We start from the raw sequence: 24319 nt of genomic DNA, 5'->3' as shown, positions 1-24319 counted from the left end.
GAATTGATTCACCACTAAAAATGCAGCTACACACAAACTGATAAAAAAAACAGTGATTATTTATTGTAGTCAATAATTGTATCCCTTAAAACTCATCTTTGATCACCAAAATGACACATTTAAACGTTTTTCCCTTGAAAAAAAATTCTTCATGCCTTAAAATAGCTTGAATGTAACTCAATCTGATTGGTTACAAGGTAGTTTGTGACGTCAGAAACACCACCTGATTGGTTACAAGGTATATATTAAATCTAATTAACACAACGTCTAGGTCAATTTGATTGAATTGACACTAAAGGTTACACCTTGTTTTGATGCACAGATTTCTTTTCCAAACAATTGTTTTTACGGTAATGATGATAAATGCAATATGCTGACAAATATCCCAGACTGAAGCATAAGGAAGAATAGTTTCTTACAAAACGTCCGGAGACAACCAGGGGAAACTGTCTTCTATTATTTAGAGGTTTTAGTCTGATGTTCAATTACACTAATGATGGTTTTCTCCAGCAGTGGTTTGAGTTTCAAACACCTCATTTAATGACATCTGTGGGGTAACAGGTGAACATCACCATCAAACACTCATGACATTCAGGGACTACGAGATTTCAGCTGAAGGTTTAACTGTTCTCAGGAGGACAAAGTATTTTACATAAATATCATCAGGTTCATAGTTGTTCTTCTCTCTTTCTATATCGTAACTCTACAGTTCACTATAGACCAGAGCAGTCAATGGAGTTTAATGGGAAGTTTCTTTAACTTTATATAGGCCCATATATTTTGCTTACTGTGGTAATAATGTGGTTTATGCATGCAACATTTTTTTTTTTTTGTAAATATCTCTTTGGATAGGTGCCATTTTTACTAAAACACACACACACACACACACACACACACACACACACACACACACACACACACACACACACACACACACACACACACATATAGCTATATATGCGTGAGTGTTATTTTAGCTATCATTGCTGTACTGTTATAGGACACTTTGATTAGCCTATAGATCAATTATTAAAAATCACGTTTTGTTGTTGTTGTTGTTGTTAGTTGAAATTTTTTAGGCTACTTTTAGTTCAAATAAACGAAATAAAAATAAATAAGTTTATTGAGTTAAGTTTTCATTTTATTTCTATTTCATATTTAAGTTTTTTTTTAATCTTTTATTGTTTTTAGGTCTATTGTGATTTTTTGAATGTTACCACGGTAATATAGCCTACGTTTTTTTATGGCCACCACAGTAGACTTCTATCGAAATCACTGTCACAATCTCAGCACTTTTTTGGTGACGGGGTGTGTGTTTGTGTGTTCATCAGATCTGTGTGTGTTCTTCAGACTGTCACGGTCACGCCCTTTGCCTCCGATATTTTAATGTCATGCCGGTTTTCTGTCACTAGGGAGAGATATGTGAACTCTCTCTCGCGCGCGCACACACACACGCGCACGTGTTTAAACAGCGTCCCACGGCACTCACTGCAGCACCGTCCCGTCGCGGGATGGATGAACCGGACGCGTCGCGTCAGTATCAGAACGGGCCCGCCGCGGATGCGCTCATGCACGGGGTGTTCACGGACACGGACACCGGGCGGTTCACGTACGCGCTGAGTCTGTCGGACAGCTGCCTCACGGTCCAGAGGATCAACCCCCCGTCCCCACCACCACCATCAACATCATCCTCATCCGAGCACCTGGACCTGCGCGACTGCCTGGGGAGCCGCGCGCACCGGGGCGAGCGCGAGGACCAGGGCGCGTATCTGTGCGCGTATTTCTACCCGTACCGGCGCCGGTGGATGTCTTCAAGTCCGGTTCGCCAGAGAGACGAGCGTCGATTTCGGCCCGTACTCAATACGGAGGACAATAACGATGAGGAGGAGGAGGAGGAAGACGTGAATCTGCGCGAGGCGGAACGGTGGGCGCGCGCCATCAGAAACAACACCGCGCGCCGCACGGGAAACACGCACGGTAAGAAACTAACTTATCGAAGAGCGAAACACCAAAGTTAACCTCGTTTTCACTCATTATAGAGGATTTTAAAGAGTAAAACTTTGTAACAATAACATCAACAAACATTATACACAACTCTTAATGGGTTTGGGCATAGCCTATATCTTGATGATACCATTATAGTATGTTTTGAAGTTCTTGTAAATACAATAGTACATGAAAGTCATTCAGTATGTTGCCAATGTACTTGTAGTAAACATAACAGTACATAGCCTATACAATGCAAATAGGAGCCAGTGGCAATCATTGAAAACTATGGTAAATATTTGGCTGTCATGCCTACATGTGGTTTCACCTGTTTAACGTGTGAAGATAATGTGTGGCGGTTTGCCAGGACGAGGCATGTGACATATGATCACATCCTGAACCAGTTTGACCTGCTGGGTGACGGTTATTACTGCTATTCATCTGGTAGGTTTACTTCTGGTTATTAGATCTGATCATGAATGGTTAGGTAGGCTCTAAAGCCAAAACAACATCTGATATAGATATATAGATAGATATATGATCTTGTGGTAAGATTGAGTTCGTTTGCTGATGATGAACAGGAATAACTGATGCTGAGATTGTGACGAGATGCTGAGAGGACATGAGGGGCTTCATATGGGACACGTCCATCTCCATCTGTCCAACACTGAGGGGGTTTAACCCTGCAAAGCCATGGCATATCTATCTATTACAGTTTATTGAGCCTTTAAAAAAATCACATCAGGTGTTAGAATAGATATTTGAGGAGGAAAAAAGCCAATTTTATGTAGTTATGTAGGTTCTGATATTGATGTGGTAAATCAGTGAGATCTTTAACAGTATAGAAACCAACAAAAAAATGCATATAAATATTAGTCGTCAATAATAATAATAATAATTCATTACATTTATATAGCGCTTTTCTGGACACTCAAAGCGCTTCACATAGAGGGGGGGGGATCTCCTCAATAATCAATAGTAGGTCTTAGTAAGATGATATTTACTTTGTTTTATGATCAAAGCTCTAGTTTTAAATCACTATAATACAATGCAATACAATGATGATTGACAGAGGAACTAATAAACCTTATTTGTTTTTTCTACAAAAAGTGATGAATCAAATTTAAGTTGCTTAAGGGCACATCTTGAAATATTACTAACAATAAAAAAGTTGCTTTTATGTTTACTTTAAAAATCAGTGCAGATTTAACAGCAGAAAGACACTTGAAGCACGAGCTGAAGGTGAACGTTTGTACAACAACGTTTAAATGTCTTTTAATAAAGTCTAAACTATTAATCAGACATGCTGATCATTTAAAGGCCTTATAAATATGTGCATCAAATATCATACAGTAGGCTTTATAGGGTTAATCAAAGTTTGCATCACTTTTATTGCTCATAAGTATCAAAGTCTATCCTGTGGTGTTTAAGTCATTCCTTATATCAAGTGTGTTGTTGTGCTGTTACTTTACTAACTGATCAGACGCAGATATCAAGTTTTGGATGAGCAAATACCACTAATATTTTCTGTAGGCTGTTGTTTAATGCACATTGAAAAAGGTTCTGGCATGATTTAGGCAATAGATACTGTAATTATGCCGTGGATTTAACAATTCAGCTGTTTAAATGTTTGAGCACTTGAAAATAGGACGGACTATTCCTGTGAGTTTAGTCAGATCCCGTTCACACACGATATGATGATTCTGTTCTCATGGTTACTCTACGGTTTTTCTCCTCATTCGAACTCAGGAATGAAAAGAATAAGCCAAATCAAATAACACCTCGCAGCAAAAAAACATCAAAGAATTCATAACAATGCATATTCATGTGCGTATGTGCATATTTATGATGCTTGTTATCTCTGGATTTCTATGTAGCTCTAGTATTTCTGCAGCTCATGCAAGCCAGCGGTATTTATACAAATTAAAGCAAAAGTAAAGACGCTGATATCAGCATTCTAGATATTATAAATAAATATTGAAGTTCTGCGTGTCAAACAAATTACTTTTATTTATTATTTATTATTATTTTTATTAGCACTCTTACTTTCCAGGATGATAGATTTGCCAACGTTTGTGAGATGTACATGTATTATCTATTAATTAGAAATATTTAATCAAATGAACTATATATTAATCAAACAATTCTGAAAAAAATGCATCACAATATGCACAAAAATATCAAGCAGCAACTGTTTTCAACATTGTTCACAAATGTTTCTTGATCATTAAATCATCATATTAGAGTGATTTCTGAAGGATCATGTGACACTGAAGACTGGAGTAAAGATGCTGATAATTCAGCTTAAATAAATTACATTTTTCAATATATTCACATAGAAAACTATGGAAGCTTGTTTTCGCCACTGAATAATTTTTTTTTTAAATAATTGCGACGTTATTTCACAATTGCGAGATATGAAGTCAGAATTGTGAGAAATAGTCGCAATTCTGAGAAATAAAGTCGCAATTGCAATATATAAAGTTGCAATTCTGAGAAATAAAGTCGCAATTGCGAGATATAAAGTCGCAATTCTGAGAAATAAAGTCGCAATTGCGAGATATAAAGTCGCAATTCTGAGAAATAAAGTCGCAATTGCGAGATAAAAAGTCGCAATTCTGAGAAATAAAGTCGCAATTTCGAGATATAAAGTCGCAATTCTGAGAAATAAAGTCGCAATTTCGAGATATAAAGTCGCAATTCTGAGAAATAAAGTCGTAATTGTGAGATATAAAGTCGCAATTCTGAGAAATAAAGTCATAATTGTGAGATATAAAGTCGCAATTCTGAGAAATTAAGTCGCAATTACAAGATATAAAGTTGCAATTCTGAGAAATTAAGTCGCAATTACAAAATATAAAGTTGCAATTCTGAGAAATTAAGTCGCAATTACAAGATATAAAGTTGCAATTCTGAGAAATTAAGTCGCAATTGCGAAAAAAAAGTCACAATTCAGAGATATAGTCGCAATCGTGAGAAAAAAGACAGAATTGCGACTTTTTATGTCACAATTCGGACTTTTTTTCTCGCAATTGCGAATTTACATCTCGCAATTCTGACTTTATAACACATAACTGCGAGTTTATATCTCGAGATTCTGACACCTTATCTCAAAATTGTGAGACATAAACTCGCAATTGCGAGTTATCAGGCCAATTCTTTGGGAAAAAAAAGATTAACTTTTTTTCCCCCAGAATAGTTTATATCTCACAATTCTGACTTTATAACACGCAATTTTGAGAAATAAAGTCAGAATTGTGAGATAAAAAGTCACAATTACCTTTTTAATTTTTCATTCTGTGGCAGAAACAAGCTTCCATAGAAAACAGCTATTTTAAATTGTAATAATATTTCACAATATTGCTGATTTTACTGTAGTTTTTATCAAATTAATGCTGCCGTAGTGATACATACTTACTCGTGTACAGTATAAATAAATACATGCTTCCTAGGCGGTCGACTCTGAGCATTAAACTGACACATTAGAGGCCATCTGACTATCCTATAAAACACACTTATCATCAGTTTGAAGCTTTCAGATAGTGGCATGTTCAGTGTGTGTGTGTGTGTGCTGCGGGCACAGCGTGGCATCACTACTCACTGGCTCAGTCACTCTGCATTCACATGTTTAATTGATGAGCTTGTTTCAGCATGTGTGATCTCGAGCAGACGATAATACACTATTTAACAGAATACATGTATTTTAAATGAGCCTCCACTGTATGGCACAGAACTGTCACATGTGAAAATGTCCAGCTTTGTATTATGAAGCAGAAAATAATGGTGAAACGTGATTCATTTCTTATTCTTTCTGAAAGCCGAGATGCCCCGAGACACTCTCGTGAGAATCTTGACGACGGATGACGGCAGTGTAAAGAGAATCTGTTTAGTTAGTTGTGCTGTTTGTGCTCGAAGTTTACAGTAATCAGTGGGTGGGGGTATTGAAGAATTTTAAAGCGGTCACATGGTGCATTATTTAATCATCGTAGGTCCACTAATGTCTTTTTTGCATCAAAAAGTAAAAAATTGTGATCCATTTTCCATTCTCCACTCACTAACTGTCTGATCCATAACACACACACTAAACTGGAAATATGATCTGCTGATCGCCAATCTAAATGGATGATTTTATGCAACAGTCTGTTAATGAGATAGCAGGTCGATACAACGAATGCTTTTGAGGATGAAAAAAAATGGATTTGCCAGGTCACTAACATCAAACAGATACTTTAAGAAATATATTTGAGTCACCTCATAACTGTCACAATCAGGCTGCAGCAAAGGAAGAGCTGACACCGGATCTAATCGCAACAGTCATATTTATTAACAACTCAAGCAATATAATAAACACACTAGAGGACAGAAAACCAGGAGTATGCAGGAGAAAACAACCAAACTATACAGCGACGAGAACGGACAAAGAATGAGTGCCGAAGTGATGACGTCACCTTGTAGGACGACTCGGAAGCTAGCGACGCATGGGTTCCCTCGATCGAAAAGCAATACATTTTCTCAATAGACTTTTGAAAAATTGCAAAAAATAAGATCTGTGGTCAACAAAGAGTTGTGACCCTTACACGTTTTGTCTATCAAGATAATCAATACAAGTTAATCCAAAATTTATACATTTTGAAGCCTATAAAATGTAAAAAACCTCAAGCAGGTTATAACTGTGTGTTCTATGTTATAGATCAAAACGTGAAGATGAGGCTTTGTTCTCCACAGACCTTGTTTCAGGCGATTTAGCAAAAACCCGTTCAAAAATCCCATAGGCTTTAGAGCGAGAGAACCGGGAGAGCTAAAATGCTAACTCACTTCCGCGTTTTGGCCTAGAGTGATGTCGTAACTTCGGCACTAGGGGCGTAACAATATATCGTGCCACAATATATCGCAATACAAAAATACAACAATATGTATCGTGGATAGTGCCCCAAAATAAAAATTACTGTGTGAGAGAAAATTCTCACAAAATGTTTAGTGTCAGTACTACATGAAACTACTATATATACTGTTGATTATAATGTATAATTCAATGGGGGAATATTTGTGGGTCCTGATAATGCCAAATGACTTACAAGTAACTTGACCAGTAAAAAGTGTCCAACATTATTTTAAATATATAAAGTGCAAGAATATTTATCTAAAATAATTCTGTATTTTCAGCTTCAGAATCATGAACATTGTTATTATTTCTCTTCGAATATTGCAATAGTATCGTATCGTGAGTTCAGTATCGTGATATGTATCGAATCGTGACATGAGGGTATCATTACACCCCTATTCGGCACTCTATAAACACACAGTAACACGAGCTAACCAAGGATTAGGTGGAGCAAATCAATTAAACAAAGGGTTGCTATGACAACAAACAAGAACATTCTAGAAACCATGACAACTAGGAAACAAAGGAACCAAATACTAACACAGGTGAAACAGAAACCTCATGTAACAATATAAATTAGCCTATGCTAGATATCCATGAGCAGAACTGTATATTCTGTGATTAACAGTGTAAAATAATTAGTACAGTCATAGACCCATAACATGTATGAACCAAATGAAATATTCCATGCCATTTAAACATCACATCCAAGGCTTTTCACATTCAGTCATTTCAGAAGGAAATCAGATGGAGCCTCTAATGATTTACAGTCATGCAGAACTCAGGAGAATTTCTTTAGCGCTGAATTAATGCAGAGAGAGAGAGAGAGAGAGAGAGAGAGAGAGAGAGAGAGAGAGAGAGAGAGAGAGAGAGAGAGAGAGAGAGAGAGATGGTGAATACTGAAGCCTGACTCTCATGGCATTCCCACAGGCACACGTGCACTTTGTGTGTGTGTGGATCTATATCTCCTTCTGTGAAAGCCTGAAGGGTTCTCTAGTGTTTCGTCTGGGTGACCTTTGACCCCTTGATCTTTCAGCTATGTGGCATGATGCTGTCAGGCCGCTTCCGATCAGACACCCGCGAGCCCCTCAGCCAAAACACACTCCACCCATCCGTTCACTTGTCACCAATCCACCGCTGTGATGCAGGAATACCATGTGCCTAAAAACAGATTAATGTGATAAAATCACACTAACAGATTGTGTTGTTTGTGTTGTGTTGTATACTATGACTGCCAAAAATAGATTATTATTGTTTAATTATTTTATTTGATTCATATTTTATATTTAAAATGTTTTATATTTTTTAATTTACCTTTAACCCTTATGCTGCATTAGGGACATTGTTGGTCTTTTGCAGTTTAATTTCTTTGACCATTTTGGCTGTTTTAATGCAAACGGTATGAAATTTGGCAAAATTGTGACTTTTTGGATACATGTTAAAAATGTGATCCCATTTTGCAAAATATGTATAACACACACTGTGTAGATCAAATAGTAACACTCAGCACCATAAAGACCAAAAATGGCCCATTGAAACCCATTAAAACGGTGTTTAAATCTGAGGCTGTCAGTAATACATGAAACGTGATTTTTGCACAAACATCCTTTCATTTTGAAGCAAAAGCATTATATTTGCATTATATAGTGTATTCCACCAGATGACGTCACTACATATGTATTCCCTATGGGTGGAAATGCACCTTATTTTAGGCAATAGGCAATGTTTAATAGGTGGCCATTTTTGGTCTCTAACGCGCCAAGTGGGATTTTTTGCAAAGTGGGACTGTGATAATCCAAATCTAAAGTTTTCTCTTTGCATTTAGTTTATTGAAAATAATTGAATTTTTGTGTTTTTTCCTCTTATACAAATCGATGGTTTCGCAAACAAAACTGGTAATTAAAGGGTTAAAATCCTGAAATTGAATACATTTTTGGTAGTTATGATGCTGGTTAAAAGATTTAACTTGGTAAAAGTGGAAAATAATAATAATATATAATATTTTAGGCAATGTTTAATATGTGGCCATTTTTGGTCCTTAATGCACTCAACGGTGTTAAAAATCTAATGCAGCACAAGGGTTAAAATGTATTTATATCTGATTATTTATTATTTCAATAATTTTTAATACATTTTTATTTGAATGTAAAGGACGTTTTTTAGTGTTTTGTGGTGCTTTTTTTGCTGACACTCTGATTTGTGCAGCTCAATTATGCATTCAACGCACACACACATAAGCATGACATGCATCTATAATGCGTAATTATATCCAACAAAATTAATATTGAAATATTGATTTGACTAACGAGCTTTGGTCTGCATGTCTCTGATCCTGAGGCTTTAATTATGAGCGTCAGTGTAGTTGAAGCTCTCTGCATTATGCAGCTCTCAGAAGGCAGTAATTCATGATAAATGCCTTTTCAGGAGTTCTCAGATGATGATTTATGTTGGATCAAGACTTGAACACAAAGAATGGCCTTCTTGCTTCATTTTTCTATAACTCTGGCACTCGTTCTCTCTAAAGAAAGTCGTTTAAGCCACTGAAAGATGAATGAATGAACAGATTCATCACACAAAGACACGCAAGCACACGCGAAGAACATGTTACACATACAGCTGCTTTTACAATGTGACTGAACGCTTTATCTTTTCATATATCATCTTTATCATCTGACATCATCATTGTATAACAGAGGTTAAAGGGTTAGTTCACCCAAAAATGAAAATTCTGTCAGTATTTACTCACCCTCATGTTGTTCCAACCCCGTAAGACCTTCGTTCATCTTCGGAACACAAATTAAGATATTTAAGATATTAAGATCACTCCTGCATACAGTCCATAGGCTTCTTGAGGGAATGACTCTTGCTGTCCTCGAAAAAGTCATTAAAGACATCGTTAAAATAGTCCAAGTGACTACAGGGGCTCAATCTTAAGTTTATCAAACGACGAGAACACTTTTTGTGCGCAAAAAAACAACAAAAATAACGACTTTATTTCAACTATTCGTTTATTTCTCCCTCTGCGCGAGTCAGGTTACTAGTTTAATAGCGTAAGCTTCTGTTATTGTACGTCACACGCATCACACACACATGACCAGCGTCGGCCAATAGCGAGCCTACGTGTGACGTAGCTTTTCGCAATCACACTACGTTACGTTAACTGACTACAGGCCCATAGAGAAGGAAGTGAATAGTTGAAATAAAGTCGTTATTTTTGTTGTTTTTTTGCACACAAAAGTGTTCTCGTCGTTTGATAAACTTAAGATTGAGCCCCTGTAGTCACTTGGACTATTTTAACGATGTCTTTAATGACTTTTCGGGGACAGCAAGAGCCAGAGCCAGGCTCAAGAAGCCTATGGACTGTATGCAGGAGCGATCTTAATATCTTAAATATCTTAATTTGTGTTGCGAAGATGAACGAAGGTCTTACGGGGTTGGAACAACATGAGGGTGAGTAAATACTGACAGAATTTTCATTTTTGGGTGAACTAACCCTTTAATTGACTATATATTAGTCGTTACTGTCACTTGTGGTCGAGTAGTGTTTCGCTGATGGGAATAAGGTTGCGGTGCACACCAGGGAACGCTTCTGACTGTGTGTGTGTGTGTGTGCTGAAATATGACCTGGACGTGTTCCTGACAGGTTTAGTGAGATTCAGAGAGTTTCTGAATGCTTGTGTTTGAATAGTTTCAGGCGTTTCTAGTGACACACATTACACATCACAACAGAGGTGTGTAATCATACACACACACACCCCTCCGTATCTCACCATATGTTCACAGTTCAGCAGCTGTGATTCTGAGAGCTTTACCAGCGTGAGAAGTGAAACACACACACACACACACACACACACACACACACACCTCTTTCTCTCTAGCAGTAAAAAGAGAAGCATATTTGTAGAATCGCAAACATGCTTTTTTTGTTCTTTGGTTTTGGATGTTAAACCATTACTTCAGTTTAAACTTTACAACTTTACGCAAGAAAGTTCAGATCTGCAGCAAATCCTTCAGAGAAATCACATTTAACCCCCAGAACACCCATGATTACATTATGAACTTTAGGGCTTTAAGTTGAGATGTGATGCTGAAGCGCTTTAATTTCAGTCAGAGACTCGAGTGCTAATTATGTGTGAAGCTGCTGAGTGCATGTTAATCACTGACTGATATGAAGGAGCGCAGCGGGTGTGTGTGTGTGTGTGACAGAGCGCTGTTGTTCGTCAGGTTTCTGCAGGAGCTCATTACAGGACTCTGGGTTACGGACGCGGCTCGGGTTCAACAGCCTCCCGCTGGCGGAGACTCGGCCCACAGGAAGGGGACGGGTTGTTTGCTAATGCAGCAAGTCGGGCGTTACAGGGATTTAATCACAGCTGTGTGTGAAGGAGAGTGTTTAAACCCCGAACATGCGCTGAAATCCTGCAGAACACTTTCAGGATCTTATTGTCTGCATAGAAAGTTTAATTAAGATTTAATTAAGATACATTTAATTGAGTGTATTATTGTTATTATTGGGAATAACAATATACAATGTAATATTTTATTGTATTTATATATGTATTTATTTTTAAAAAAATATTAGATTTAAATGCTTGTTTTATTAATTTTTTAAAGGTATAAGGGGCGATTTAACAGAGACACAGCCCTTAATAATAATATATTATTGAAAATAATAACATATTCATGGTGTCCCACACTTAAACCGCTCGCGGGGAAACAGGTCCGTCCAGCTGAACCGGCTGGGTAATGATGTCCTCCTCGGTGAAGCACACACACTCGCCGTCAGACTCTAACCCTGCAGCGCTTTACTCTCACGGTGTGTGTCACACACACAAACCTCTTAAACAGAGGTCAAAATCATGTTCTCAACAGCCAATTAAAACCTGCTGGTGTCAAAACAGCCAGGCCGAGAGCAAGAGGAAATTAGTTATCTGGACAGTCGGATTGAGAAATCACTGTAATGCGTGAAAAGAAAATGAAATAATCTAAAAATAAATCAAATTTTACATTTATTTTATACATTTTTTTTTTTTGCTCAGGAACTCAATATGGTAAAAAAGAAATATGTGGGATATTTGTCTCGAACTCAAAACAGCTTCAGTGCAGTTAAACATGTTTGAAATGTTTAATTCTGTACACACACACACACACACACAGTTCAGTCATTTACTAGAGCCTTTAATATCTGTCCGGTCCCCAATATTTCATAATAAAAATAATATTTTTTTATTATTATTTTTATTTTATTGTTACACAGGTTGCTATGATTTCTTTGTATTATATTTTATATAATACACTATTATATATATATATATATATATATATATATATATATATATATATAATATTTTTTATTTATTTTATAATTAATATTATTGTATTTTTTATTTATTTTATGATTGTTTTATTTTATTTATTTATTTATTTATTATTATGTTTGTGTTACATTATAATCGAATTTGATACAGAACAGATCAGTGATTTTATTTTTAATTGTGAATGTAAATGTTTGTCAGAGTCTTTACATATCTCTCTCTCTCTCTCTCTCTCTCTCTCTCTCTCTCTCTCAGGTGTGTTGTTCTCTGAGGTCCGCCGCCCGTGTGGCGTGATGGTATTGGTCAATCCTCAGAGTGGGCGGGGCCAAGCGATGGCTCTCTATAACGGCCATGTTCAGCGGATGCTCACTGAGGCAGATATACCACACACACTCGTCATCACAGGTGTGTCACACACACACACACACACACACACATACACACACACAGAGACTGATTTCATTTTGTAGATGAATGGCATTAGATGACCAGCAGCAAGCAGGGAGTTTCAGCTCATCCTCATGATGTTACGCATAGTATAACGTGCTTTTTTCTAAACGATTTGAGTGAATGATTAGGGAATGATCGTTTTTGTGTGAGCTGTCTCTAACTTCTGGTTCTGTCGATGTCGGTATCAAACCAGACGTGCTTTTCAAGTTAAAAAAATGCTCCTCAATCTGTGGCTCCACAATGACAGCGGTTGATCTGTTGGGGCTGAAGTTGTTTTGTATGTTTTTTTTTTTTCATCTTTAGAGTCTATATACTCAAATACAAGCTCCTGTATCCATAGAGTTTGTTGCCTTATACATTAAACACACTATTAATCACACATGAGTGAAAAACACTCAACACAGCAGCAGAATGACAAGAGATGAAGAGCTTCACTGTCAAACTGTGTGTGTGAGAGAGAGAGAGAGAGAGAGCTGTTTGAGCGATGCTGCGACTGATCGTGTGTGTGTGTGTGTGTGTGTGTGTGTGTGCTGTTGATGGATCTATTTATACACCCATCAGTCAAAGTTCAGTGTGTGTTAGTTGTGCATGATTTGTCTCTCTGTGCCCTGTGTGTTCCAACTTTTACAGTGATATTATGAAAGTTCCGTATTGGAATCCACGGTTCCATAAAGAATCTTTAACATTCATAGAATCTTTACTTCCTTGCTTCCAACTAGTTCATTTATAGCATCAAATAAACATGAATGGACATCAGAAGGAATGTTGTTTCATCTGTGGAAAGACGTCAGTACACTCGTTAAACATTAATCCATTAACTCTCCTGACTGCTTTGGCGGACAAAAAATGGCGGATTCCTCTGATTATGATTGGTCGGATCGCCTGTCAATCAAACTCCCAAAAATTGGAAAGATACTTTAGATTTTCTACATTCTTTAGAAAACACAATTCTTCTGAAGCTAAAACCAAGTCTGAAAAAATAAATGCTATATATAGAATTTGTTTTGTTTTTTTAAATAGAAATAGCAAAAACGCAATTAATAAATACTTCAACTAAAATGAAAACAGAAAATATAGAGAGCCTAAGTCCCTCCCCTTCCGGTCGACCACCATGGGACCTTATTTCGGAAAAATATTGAATGGTAGTCAATGGCGAGAGAAAACAAATATTTTGATCTCGTTTGAATTGTGCCCTGAATTACGCATATGATGTTTGTCGATAGATTTTAAAGTAAAGAAACTCCCAGTTTGATGTGAAACCGTTGAGGTATAAGACTGTGAAAATACGTAATTACAAAGACTACAAACCCCAAAGGCGCACATTTTCTCTCAATGAATGAAGCTAACTTTACTGAGGCTAATGTCTGTCATTGTTTCTACAGTCTTACGTTTTAATCGTAACGTTACGCCGTCGTACCTGAGTGTTTTGCACACACACGAGCAGCGGATCTCACTCGTTGTTTCGCTTCCCGGGAGATGTAGTTCATAGAGCGATTTCCACATAAAACTAAAAGTTACTCTTCTCTTTTATGACAAACTGCGACGTTTTTCACTTTTAGAATTATCTTTTAAATTGACAAACATCATATTCAGGAATCAGGGCACAGTTCAGACGGAATAAAAAGATAAGTTGTCTCTCGCCATCGACTACCATATATATTTTTTCCGAAATAATGTCCCATGAGCCGGAAGCGGAGGGGCGGGACTTAGGCTCTCTATTGGAAAGATATTTTAGATTTTCTACATTCTTTAGAAAACACAATTCTTCTGAAGCTAAAACTAAGTCTGAAAAAATGAATGCTATGTACAGAATTTGTTTTGTTTTTTTAAATAGAAATAGCAAAAACGCAATTAATAAATACTTCAACTAAAATGAAAACAGAAAATATAGGCTGCGTCCGAAAACGAATACTTCCCTACTATATAGTATGCGAAAAACAGTACGCGAGCAGAGTAGTATGTCCGAAATCTTAGAATTGGAAAAACAGTAAGATTCTGAAGTGCGCATACGATGGACACTTTACTATCCCATGATGCCACGGGAGAGGAGTTGTTGTCCTTATATCTGAAAATGGCGGAAACCGGAGACGCGGCTGTAACGTTAGGAGATAAACACAGTCACACATGCGTATCTCTATTGATTCATTCATGTTTATTTATCGGTGGTAATATCACAAGCAAATAAATGTCTTTTTCCTTGCAAAAATCAACATCTGTCATTGTTTATAGGGGTTGTGTGAGTGTTTTATGAGGTCAAATTTATTAGGTAAATAAATGTTATTTGAGAAATTCCGCGAAAGGTGTGATTTGCGAGGAGCTGACAGACGCCTCCTCTTGATTGTCGGGTCGGACAACGTAAAAACGCAGATGAAAACAGAAAGCAGAACTAAAAACAACGCGAAGTTGGTGCAGTCACTGGAATGGGCTCTTTAAATTTTCACACTGTTGTGACAGCGTATTTCACGCGACAACAACATGGCGCATGTAGTATGTCCGGACTCATTCAGACTATATAGAACGTACTTTTTTAACGGTCGTGAAGTACGTTCTTATTTAAATATAGTACCTACTCACATTGTACGGACGCATGATTTCGGACGCAGCCTTAAAGGGTACATATCATGCTTTTAAGTCATTCATTTTTACTTATAAATCATACCGGTGTGGTCTATATAAAGCATAACTGCAATGCTTGGGTCTGAATTCCTCATTATTATAGCTCTACAGGCCCCTTTTCTGATGTGCATCTGTGAGCAACCCGTTTCAAAGCGGCCCCTTTAAATAAGAAGGAGTTGAGTCTTTCCCCGCCCGCTCTCCAGGTCGATGAGTTCACGGTCAGTTCAACTCCCCGCGTTCGGCCATTATTGTAGTTTGATTAGAGATATACGATATACTATAGCTTCAAAGAACATTTTTATTCACACGTTAACAAACTGTCAACAACAGAAGACTTGTTCATCAAGCCTTAAGGCCATTGCACACCGAGTCCGAAATTCGCATCCGAAATTTTCGCACGTTAAAAAAAAAATTCGACCTCACGTTATGTCAGTCACGCTTGCACACCGCCTCCGAAACTTTCGTCCGTCATAAAATTAATCGGATCGGGTTCGATTTTCTGCGTTTTTCGCATCCAGAGCCAGCATTTTGAGAGGTCTTTTGACAATTCAGGGCCAGGGGGAGCTCGTCGTCAAATCATTGCATATATGCGGCGTGCTTTCAGTTTCGGTTTTCAATTCGATCAAGTGTTTATGTTCTCTACTCTATATTGGATTATGAAATTAATAAACCTCCCCTTTCAATCAGATTGAAATTTAGGATCGAATAAGGTGTGATTGAGCAGCCTATTCAATAACTAATGTATTATTTGGGCACAATATATACACAATAATAACAGCCTAGCTGTTCTGCATAACGCATCACGCATAATCGCTTTTCAGTGTGTTTATGAACGCCGTTGACTTAACGTTATTACTGTATATATAAATATATGACTTACCTCAACCCCGTCCCTAAATCTACCCGTCACTGGAGTTAATAAGCATTTATGACTGTACCCGTACCATCCTAGGGAAAAAAAAGATCGCTCCCCAGATGTAGATCTACATTTTGCTTAGTTTCGCTCGGACATTTAACGGCATGTACAGACACGCGGAATCACTCGGACATTTAACGGCGTAGACATACACGCGGATAGCTGAAAATGCGTATAGATAACATAGATAATAGATATGTTTACGCAAAAGTCATGATGCCATGTTGGAATAACGAAGGTTTACATTATACATGCAAAGTAGGTGTAAAAATTAGCTCCATATAAAGGGCGAAATATAACATATTTCAACACAGTCAATTATATGACTGAAATCCATATTAGCAATCTGAAGTTAATACAAACACTTGTTTAACCCTCAGGTGCTCTTCGGTCATTTCTGACCGAAAAATGTTCTGTTTTGAATTTTTAAAAATCACAGCTTCACCGGAATGTTACGAAACTTGGTGACTTTTATGGCATTGGGTATGTGAACACACACAAAAATTGAGGTCATGATCCGAGCAGGCTAAGTGGTCGTAAAAAAAATAGTCACACTTGTGCTCTTCGGTCAAAAATGACCGACCATAGGAAATGAATGGGAAATTGACAAAAACACAAAAACTTTGAGAATTTTTGTGTGTACAATCTACAAATCGGCCACAATGCAGAAAAAAAGTGCTCAGCATTGAAGGGGTGACACTGTAAAACATCAAGAGTGCAAAACAGACATACCCACCCCTACGCACACACATACACACACACTTTTATACACAAAAACACCAATAAATTGTGATTAAAGAAATCTGTTTTGAATATTTAAAAATCATAGCTTCTTCAGAAAATTATGACATTTGGTGACTTTTATGGCATTGGGTATGTGAACACAAAAAAATTGAGGTCATGATTCGAGCAATTTAAGTGGTCGTAAAAAAATGAGTCACACTTTTGCTCTTCTGTCAAAAATGACAACCCATAGGAAATGAATGGGAAATTGATACAAAAAAATAATATTCTCTGAATTTTTGTATGTACAATCTACAAATCGGCCACAATTAAAAAAAAAAGGTACACCACAAGAAAAGGGGCGACACTCTACAACATCTAGAGTGCAAAACAGACACACACACACACACATACAAACACACTTTTATACACATACACACCAATAAAGTTTGATTACAAAAAGTATGTTTGAATTTTTAAAAATCACAGCTTCATCGCAATGTCACGAAACTTTGTGAGTTTTATGGCATTATGTATGTGAACACACAGAAAAATTAAGGTCATGATCTGAGCATGCTAAGTGGTCTTAAAAAAAATAGTCACACTTGTGGTCTTTGGTCAAAAATGACCCCATAGGAAATGAATGGGAAATTGTGAAAAAAAAAAAAAAAAAAGAATTGTGAATATTTGTTTTTTGTCATTTTTTTTAATAAGAAATAGTTTTGAGATTGTTTCAAATATATATACAAATCCACCAACAACAACAACAAAAATGTGTTCATAAACAGCTGGGGAATTCACATGCCTCTCAATAGAGAGCTGTACATGTCATCTAGTGGTTACACCATGATTCTACGCTTTTTCTCTATACTATAACCAGATGGTGCTAATTTTCTTCAAAAAATATTTTTTTTTTTCTGAAGGCCTAGACTCTATATTAAACTAAAATACTGCATTCATATTTTTTTGAAGAAAATAATATATATATATAGAAAATAATATATATTTTTCTATGGCAAAAATAAACCATAAATATTGCATAAATATTAATAAATTCATTTAAATTGTCTCAAAATACTAAATTAAAAAGAATAAATATTATAGAACAAAAATAAATTGCATTGGTTTTACTGGGATGGAGAAAGTTTCATTTTTAGGTGTCCGGTCACTTTTGACCGGGAAGATAACAAGTATGACTCCGAAACGAAGAGCACCTGAGGGTTAAAGTGAGTTAAAGTGTAATCTTGTAATGTAGCTTGACGCTAATTATACCTCTGATTCGCCACACAGTAAATTCCCCAGTGTTAAATGTAACATCGCTCTGTGTTTATATGGGAATCACCAACAGGGAGTTAAAAACAAAAATAACACAGATGCAGTTTTAGAGTTAATGAGATAATTAAGTAATTAATTCAGTGATGACTGAGCATTATTGAAGACACCTGGTGATAAACAGAATCACTGAAGAAAAAGATAAACAAAACTACAACTAACTTCCAGACACAGACTTAGATGATGATCATCCTTGTTTATGGCTTCTTCATATGTGTTTTAGTAAACACTGGTCTGACTTTGACTTTTGGTCAAACTGCCCAACTACACGAAACACTGATCACTATAATGGTGGCATTACAAAATCTATTATTTCCAATAAAATATCAGCATCTACACCTCTATTAATTATCAATAACTAGTTAGTAATAAGTGAAGCTGGTAATTCTGTTTGTGGAGGAGTTTAATCCTCCTCTGCTGAGATCTCAGAGATTTAATGTTGTCTTTTATCTTCAGTTGATTTCATCTCCGGAAGTCAGTTGTAGAGTTTCTCTTTTCTTCAGTGATTCTGCTTTTTATCACTAGGCGTCTTCAATGCTCAATCATCACTCAATTAATGACTTAATTAACTTAAACTCTAACACTGCTTCAGTGTTACTTTTAACACACATAACATCCATAATATAATTTGTTAAAATAATTCACATAAGGTCCCAAGAATGTTTTTTTTTTTCTAAATACATGTGTATTATGTGTCTTTTCAGAATGATTTATTAGCAGCAACCATTTTATTTTGAGTATGTCATTGATGCCCCACTTGCCTAAATGTTGGGTGTGGTCTGATAGGGGTGAATTACTTGTGTTTTGATAGGGATAAATTGCCTGTAATTTCGAAACACTCTTCATGCATTTATGTAGATAAAGACTTACTGAAAGGAGGTTGGTCTATGCTGTGTCTCCTGCGAGGATTGTGAGCAACAATCACTGTATTGAAACATGAGTCTTGCATTATAATACTCATTCACAGTAATTGTGTGAAAATATTCTTGTTTAATTATTTGAAACTTTCTCTGATTCTCACCAGCGGTCGACATGTTGATATTCTGTTTTCTCCTCTGTATCTTTCTTTATTCTTCAGTCGATCGTCTTCTCTTGCTCACGTCTGTCTGATCATCATCCTGTAAGAGATTCATCACAGACCTGAGATTGAGATGACGACGGGGGCTATACTATCAGGTTTTAGTTCAATATGTCAGGTTTTGGTTCAAAATATGTTTTGGTAAAAAAAAAAAAAAAAAAAAAAACATTAACTCATATGTCATAGTAAAAAAAAAAACATGCATTAGTAGTAACACAGTGCACAGGCTAGCTAGACCTTTCAGGCTATACCAAAATTATTAATACAACTATCATTAAATAGGAAAACTAAATATTTGTGTAGATGATTTGCTTCAATTATAGCCCGACATCAGACATTAAGGCCCGGCCGAAGTTTTTTTTTGCACACAGTGACGCTACCAATAAATCACTTATTACTGCTTTTACACCAGACGCGAATAGTGCGTCAAATTCGCCCCGTGAACACGTTGAATCCATTCGCCAGAAATTGAAGCGCGTAAGAAAACAAAACTTTAGACTGGCTGCACATTCAGTGTCCTCGCGGCTACTGCAACTTGGGGGGCTGCAGGACGACTCAACTTCCACGGACAGTTTTCAATGTTTTATATCAAGATTTTGCTTTAGTATATTTTTCGGGACAATTAAGTCCGGTTTCGGGATTCGGGACAACAGCTTAGATTTCGGGACGTCTGGTGGTCACCTATGGCTGAATTCCCCGTTGCCTTCTTGATCAGAGGAAGAGATCTGTGCGTGTGGGCGGAGTCAGTGACGTTACAAAGCTGTCTTTCAGAAGTTAAAAGTTCAAGCTACACTTCGGTCAAAGTTAGAGGAATAAATATACATTGTGATTTCCCTTCATCCTTGAAAAACTTAACTTAAAAAAACTAAATTTTCAACTGCAACTCCTAAAAAAAAACTTGAAACTGTTATAACTCAGCAACAGCAGCTGTGGGTTTTAAATATTTTTAAAGTGAATTTCTTTACAATACATATTATTGTACCTGAATCCTGCTCGACTCTCCCACCATTATTTATTTATTTTTTATTATTATTATGAACTGGTGAAAACTTTATTAGGACATTTTAAGAACAAATAGTAGAGAGGGGCCATGAGGGGAGTAAAGCAGAGTTTATTTTAGCTGTGGCTGGACATGTGGTCGGACTGGGGAATGTGTGGAGGCTTCCTTACCTCTGCCACAAGTACGGAGGAGGTATGACGCAGCAATAGTGTATTTTATCAAATTATTTTTAATGTATTTAACAGCACACTGTCTTAGCATTCTGTTTGTGGTATTCAATAATGTTGTATTGTACTGGTGTGTTGTCAGGTGCGTTCCTGATACCCTACCTGGTGTTTGTGGCTACTTGTGGGCTTCCTCTGTTCCTGCTACACACAGCAATGGGACAGCATACACTGCATTAGGGTGAGAGTCATAGTAGCAAAACTGCTTCCTAAAGAGTTCTTACTACTTTAACATATGATTTTACTTTATGTCAGGCATTGGCTACGCAGGACAGCTCATTCAAGTGTACAGCTGCATGTACATCATTTATACCTCATCTTCTCTTTCAGATCCCAACTTCCATGGGCCAGCTGTGACATGTGGAACCAGGCTGAGAGATAAATCAAACAGAACTCACATTACATCTGAATAAGTGAACTCGAGCTGTGTCGACTGATATATTAAACCAAAAATAAAACATACAAATTAAAGCTGCAAGCATCGATGAAAGGGCCACCCATAACACCGCCACCCGGTGTCTTCAGGAAGACAGAGCATGATGGGCAGTCTGCATTTGGTTAGGTAAACATAGGAGAATATAAAAGCATTTTGTATTTACCACACTTCCTGCTTTAGGAAGGCCTTTAGATTAGACAAAATATGGTGTCAATCTGATTAAAACTAGGAAGAGTTGGTTATACTACATCTGGAAATTTCAAAAGCTGCGCTATTACCAAAACTGAATATAGTCATGTAACCTACCGGTAGATGTGTTCAGGGCCAGACTTTTATCAAACATGTGAAATTTGGGGCAAATCGGACATCATATATCTGATTTGCAACAAATTTCTGTTTTGTGGCGTTGATTACATACAATAGCACTTAGCTAAGTATTGCATGATTTAACATTTCTAATGAGTTTGGTACTTCATTGCATATGTAAATGTTAATGGGAGTAAATTAGTGTAAAATGTAACTCCCTGTTGCCAGAAGATGGCACTATGACAGTAACTGAATATTGGCATGTAGATGCATTCAGGACTGGACTCTTATCAACATGTGAAGTTGAACAAAGTCCTTTATATTAGACAAAATATGGTGTGAATCTGATTAAGTCTCTAGGCAGAGTTGGTTAAAGAACATAGTAAATTTCAAAAACTGCACAGGCTTTTTTAGTTAGGTCATTGCATGCATAGATATCTATTTAAAGGCTAGATATCTCATCCACGCTGCTGGCCAATGGAGATTGACATCTGCACCTGGCGGCCATCTTGCCACAGGCAGCTAGCTCACTGGTAACATTGTGTTAATGGTACATGTACTATTTAAATAACCGTAACTTGCTCAATTTTCTACCGATTTTCAACCGGTTTGGTTTGTTATAAACATCACTACGTCAGAGATATAGTTAAGAGACAGCATGCTTTAAATAATAAGTGTATAAATAACCATCCAGATAATTATAGCCACGTTTCATCTTGCATCAGCTTGCCTGTGACAAGATGGCCGCCAGTGATGACCATAGAAACTCCGCCTTAAGACATCTAGCCTTTATTTAGACATCTATGATTGCATGCACCAAATTTCATACCTGTACGTGAAGTGTAGAGCCAGGGCAATAGTGTAGGTGGCGCTATCAAGCCATTTAGTCTCACCTAATTCTGAAAACCAATATCACATTAAATATGAAAAAGTACATTCACCACTCCTGAAGCATGTGGAAGTTTTCAAGAGTTTGATCATATTTAGGCCCTCGAAAGAGATTCATTTGGGAGGAAAACTAAAAATCTTAAAGGCATCTTTACATGAGTAACTGCAAAAGTCACTAAAACAGGACAATATTTTATTTAAACTTGGGGAGTTTAGTCACCCTATTTCTTTAACATGACAGAGACTTCCTGGACACTGAAGAGATCATCATTCAACACATGACAGGAGGCATTCATATCTTTCTACAACGTTTATTCTCAAATAAAGCAGGCTTCAAGTTATTCTCATGGTCTGATGTCACTCCAACACGGACACTGTGGGGCATTTCTGCAGAAAGTAGGAGAAAAGTCCATTAATTACACAAATATATACATATTTATGTTTAATCTCTTTTTATATTAAGCCTCAGGTTACCATAACTCAACATGTTTTTTCAGACAGGGATAACTTGTTTCATCACAGGCTTGAATCTCTAAACACTGATCTTGGATCTGATCCTTTATAATGCCAGAAACCATCAGAACTATTCTGACCCGAGCAGAGCATTAAACTACACGTCTTAAAATCTCTTAAAACTAAAAAGGCACCGTGATTGATACGTACCGCTGAGAATCAGGAGCTCATGGCGTTTCTGCTCAAGAGAAGCGTTTCTGCTGCGTCTGTGAAGAGAAAACAGGAGTGAGACGAGTTTCACACGAAATCACCGCTGCAGATTCACACTGGCTCTGGTTTCCTCAGAATATTTGGCCATCAGTTTTGGGGAGTTCAGAGGGCATCTCCAGCCGGGTCGGGACTCGGGCACATGGGGGGACAGGGGTGGGTGGGCCCCAAAATACCACAAGCCACGACCCAGCTTTCAATACAGCGTTTTCATCTCGGGAAGATCAAGCCAAACACGTGTGTGTGAACAGAGAGATTGAGGAGAGATGTTTACCTGCTCAGCACGGAGTCAAATCCAGACGCTCACCTGAAGAGAGAGAGATCATGTGATCAGATTCAACGGTTCAACAGTAATGACTTCATATCTGCGCATTGTGTCTCAGAATCATTCTGGTTTGCCATCGTCAGTTATCGCATCAGACGGCACTTCCTGTCTCATCACAGAACACGGTCAACTTTAACCAAATTACAGATTGTATAGGTTTATCAATTTTTTTTAAACGCGATATTAAACATATATATTGAATACAACACCCACCAATTCAGGAACTGCGTGCCGTAATCACAGTAAAACAGCCACCAGACAATCATTGTGTAGTCGCATTAGACCCGGCCTGCAGAAAGACAAACCGTGCAGTTTAACACTGACCGCCATTACTACACGTGCACGAGTAAACCTCGTGCTATTAATAAAACTCCGCTTTTAAGACTTACATTAATCAAGGTGGTCTGGAAGCCCTGTGCTTGCATCTTCTTCGCGTGTGGTTCATTATGAACACGTTTTAAAGTCGATCAACTCTTCTTTGTGTCGGAGAGAAGCTTGCTATTCTCGAGGTGCACGGAGAAAGAGAACGAGGAAGGGGGAGCGAGCGAATTTATACAGCGGACACGTCACGGCCCACGTGACACGGGGCGTTACCCAGGGGTGTTCGAGTCCGGATTTTTTGGAGTCGACTCCTGTTCACGATTCATTCCCAGTATTCCCAGAGTCTACTCCATTTACTTTGAATCAAAATAGGGTCAGGAATAATAATAAAAAAAAACTTCCCCACTCCAGTACCGGGACATTCTGATCAACAAATCCACCTTTTTTCTATAACAAACTCTCTTTTTGTGTATACTCGCAAATCAAAATAAAACTGATTAAAAAAAACGTAGACAGCCACTTCATTGAGATGTTGAACTTTACACTTGTGCAAACAAACACTGTAGTCGGCCTAGGCTAAGTATTCAATAGAAAAGTGTCTGAATTCTGTGTATTTGACAGATATTGCATTTATTTCACTTCAGCTGTGATAGTATGCAAACACAGCTGAAGCGGGAAAGTGTCTGACTTCATTTCTCCGGGTTTTCAGCCTCTCTCTCCTGAAAAATTCTCTCTGATCGGTTACAATTTACATCTGATCCGGCCGATGTCGAACCAAGAACCATGCATAGACTGGAAAAAAAA

General features: G+C 37.3%; 1 protein-coding gene, 1 long non-coding RNA gene and 2 other non-coding genes across 5 annotated transcripts; 1 reads left to right on the top strand and 3 right to left on the bottom strand.

Annotated features, from left to right (window-relative positions):
- Positions 1-1310: 1310 nt before the first annotated feature.
- On the top strand, positions 1311-13271 carry LOC148981949 (sphingosine kinase 2-like). Its single transcript, XM_089127981.1, has 3 exons — positions 1311-1977; positions 12436-12585; positions 13261-13271. Exons 1-3 carry the CDS (start codon positions 1512-1514, stop codon positions 13269-13271), a joined length of 627 nt encoding a protein of 208 aa, XP_088984107.1. The 5' UTR covers positions 1311-1511.
- A 5796-nt stretch (positions 13272-19067) lies between these two features.
- On the bottom strand, positions 19068-23884 carry LOC148981948 (uncharacterized). Of its 2 annotated transcripts, XR_016155339.1 has the most exons (11): positions 23584-23877; positions 23408-23483; positions 23144-23176; positions 22813-22868; positions 22370-22536; positions 22091-22160; positions 20983-21067; positions 20833-20890; positions 20625-20663; positions 19239-19335; positions 19069-19141 (listed from the first exon to the last, which is right to left on the bottom strand). It is a non-coding gene; the product is annotated as an uncharacterized LOC148981948 (long non-coding RNA). The 2 variants fall into 2 exon arrangements; XR_016155338.1 differs by having other exon boundaries at positions 19068-19141; positions 22091-22536; positions 23584-23884.
- LOC120476283 (small nucleolar RNA R38) lies at positions 22608-22677 on the bottom strand. Its single transcript, XR_005622097.1, has one exon. It is a non-coding gene; the product is annotated as a small nucleolar RNA R38 (small nucleolar RNA).
- Positions 23247-23315, bottom strand: LOC120476284 (small nucleolar RNA SNORD49). Its single transcript, XR_005622098.1, has one exon. It is a non-coding gene; the product is annotated as a small nucleolar RNA SNORD49 (small nucleolar RNA).
- Positions 23885-24319: the final 435 nt, after the last annotated feature.

This window comes from Pimephales promelas, chromosome 3 (assembly GCF_988280905.1).
Source record: "Pimephales promelas chromosome 3, fPimPro1.hap1.1, whole genome shotgun sequence".
In the NCBI taxonomy this organism is placed as follows: Eukaryota; Metazoa; Chordata; class Actinopteri; order Cypriniformes; family Leuciscidae; genus Pimephales; species Pimephales promelas.
This window is presented reverse-complemented; position numbering and strand designations above follow the sequence as displayed.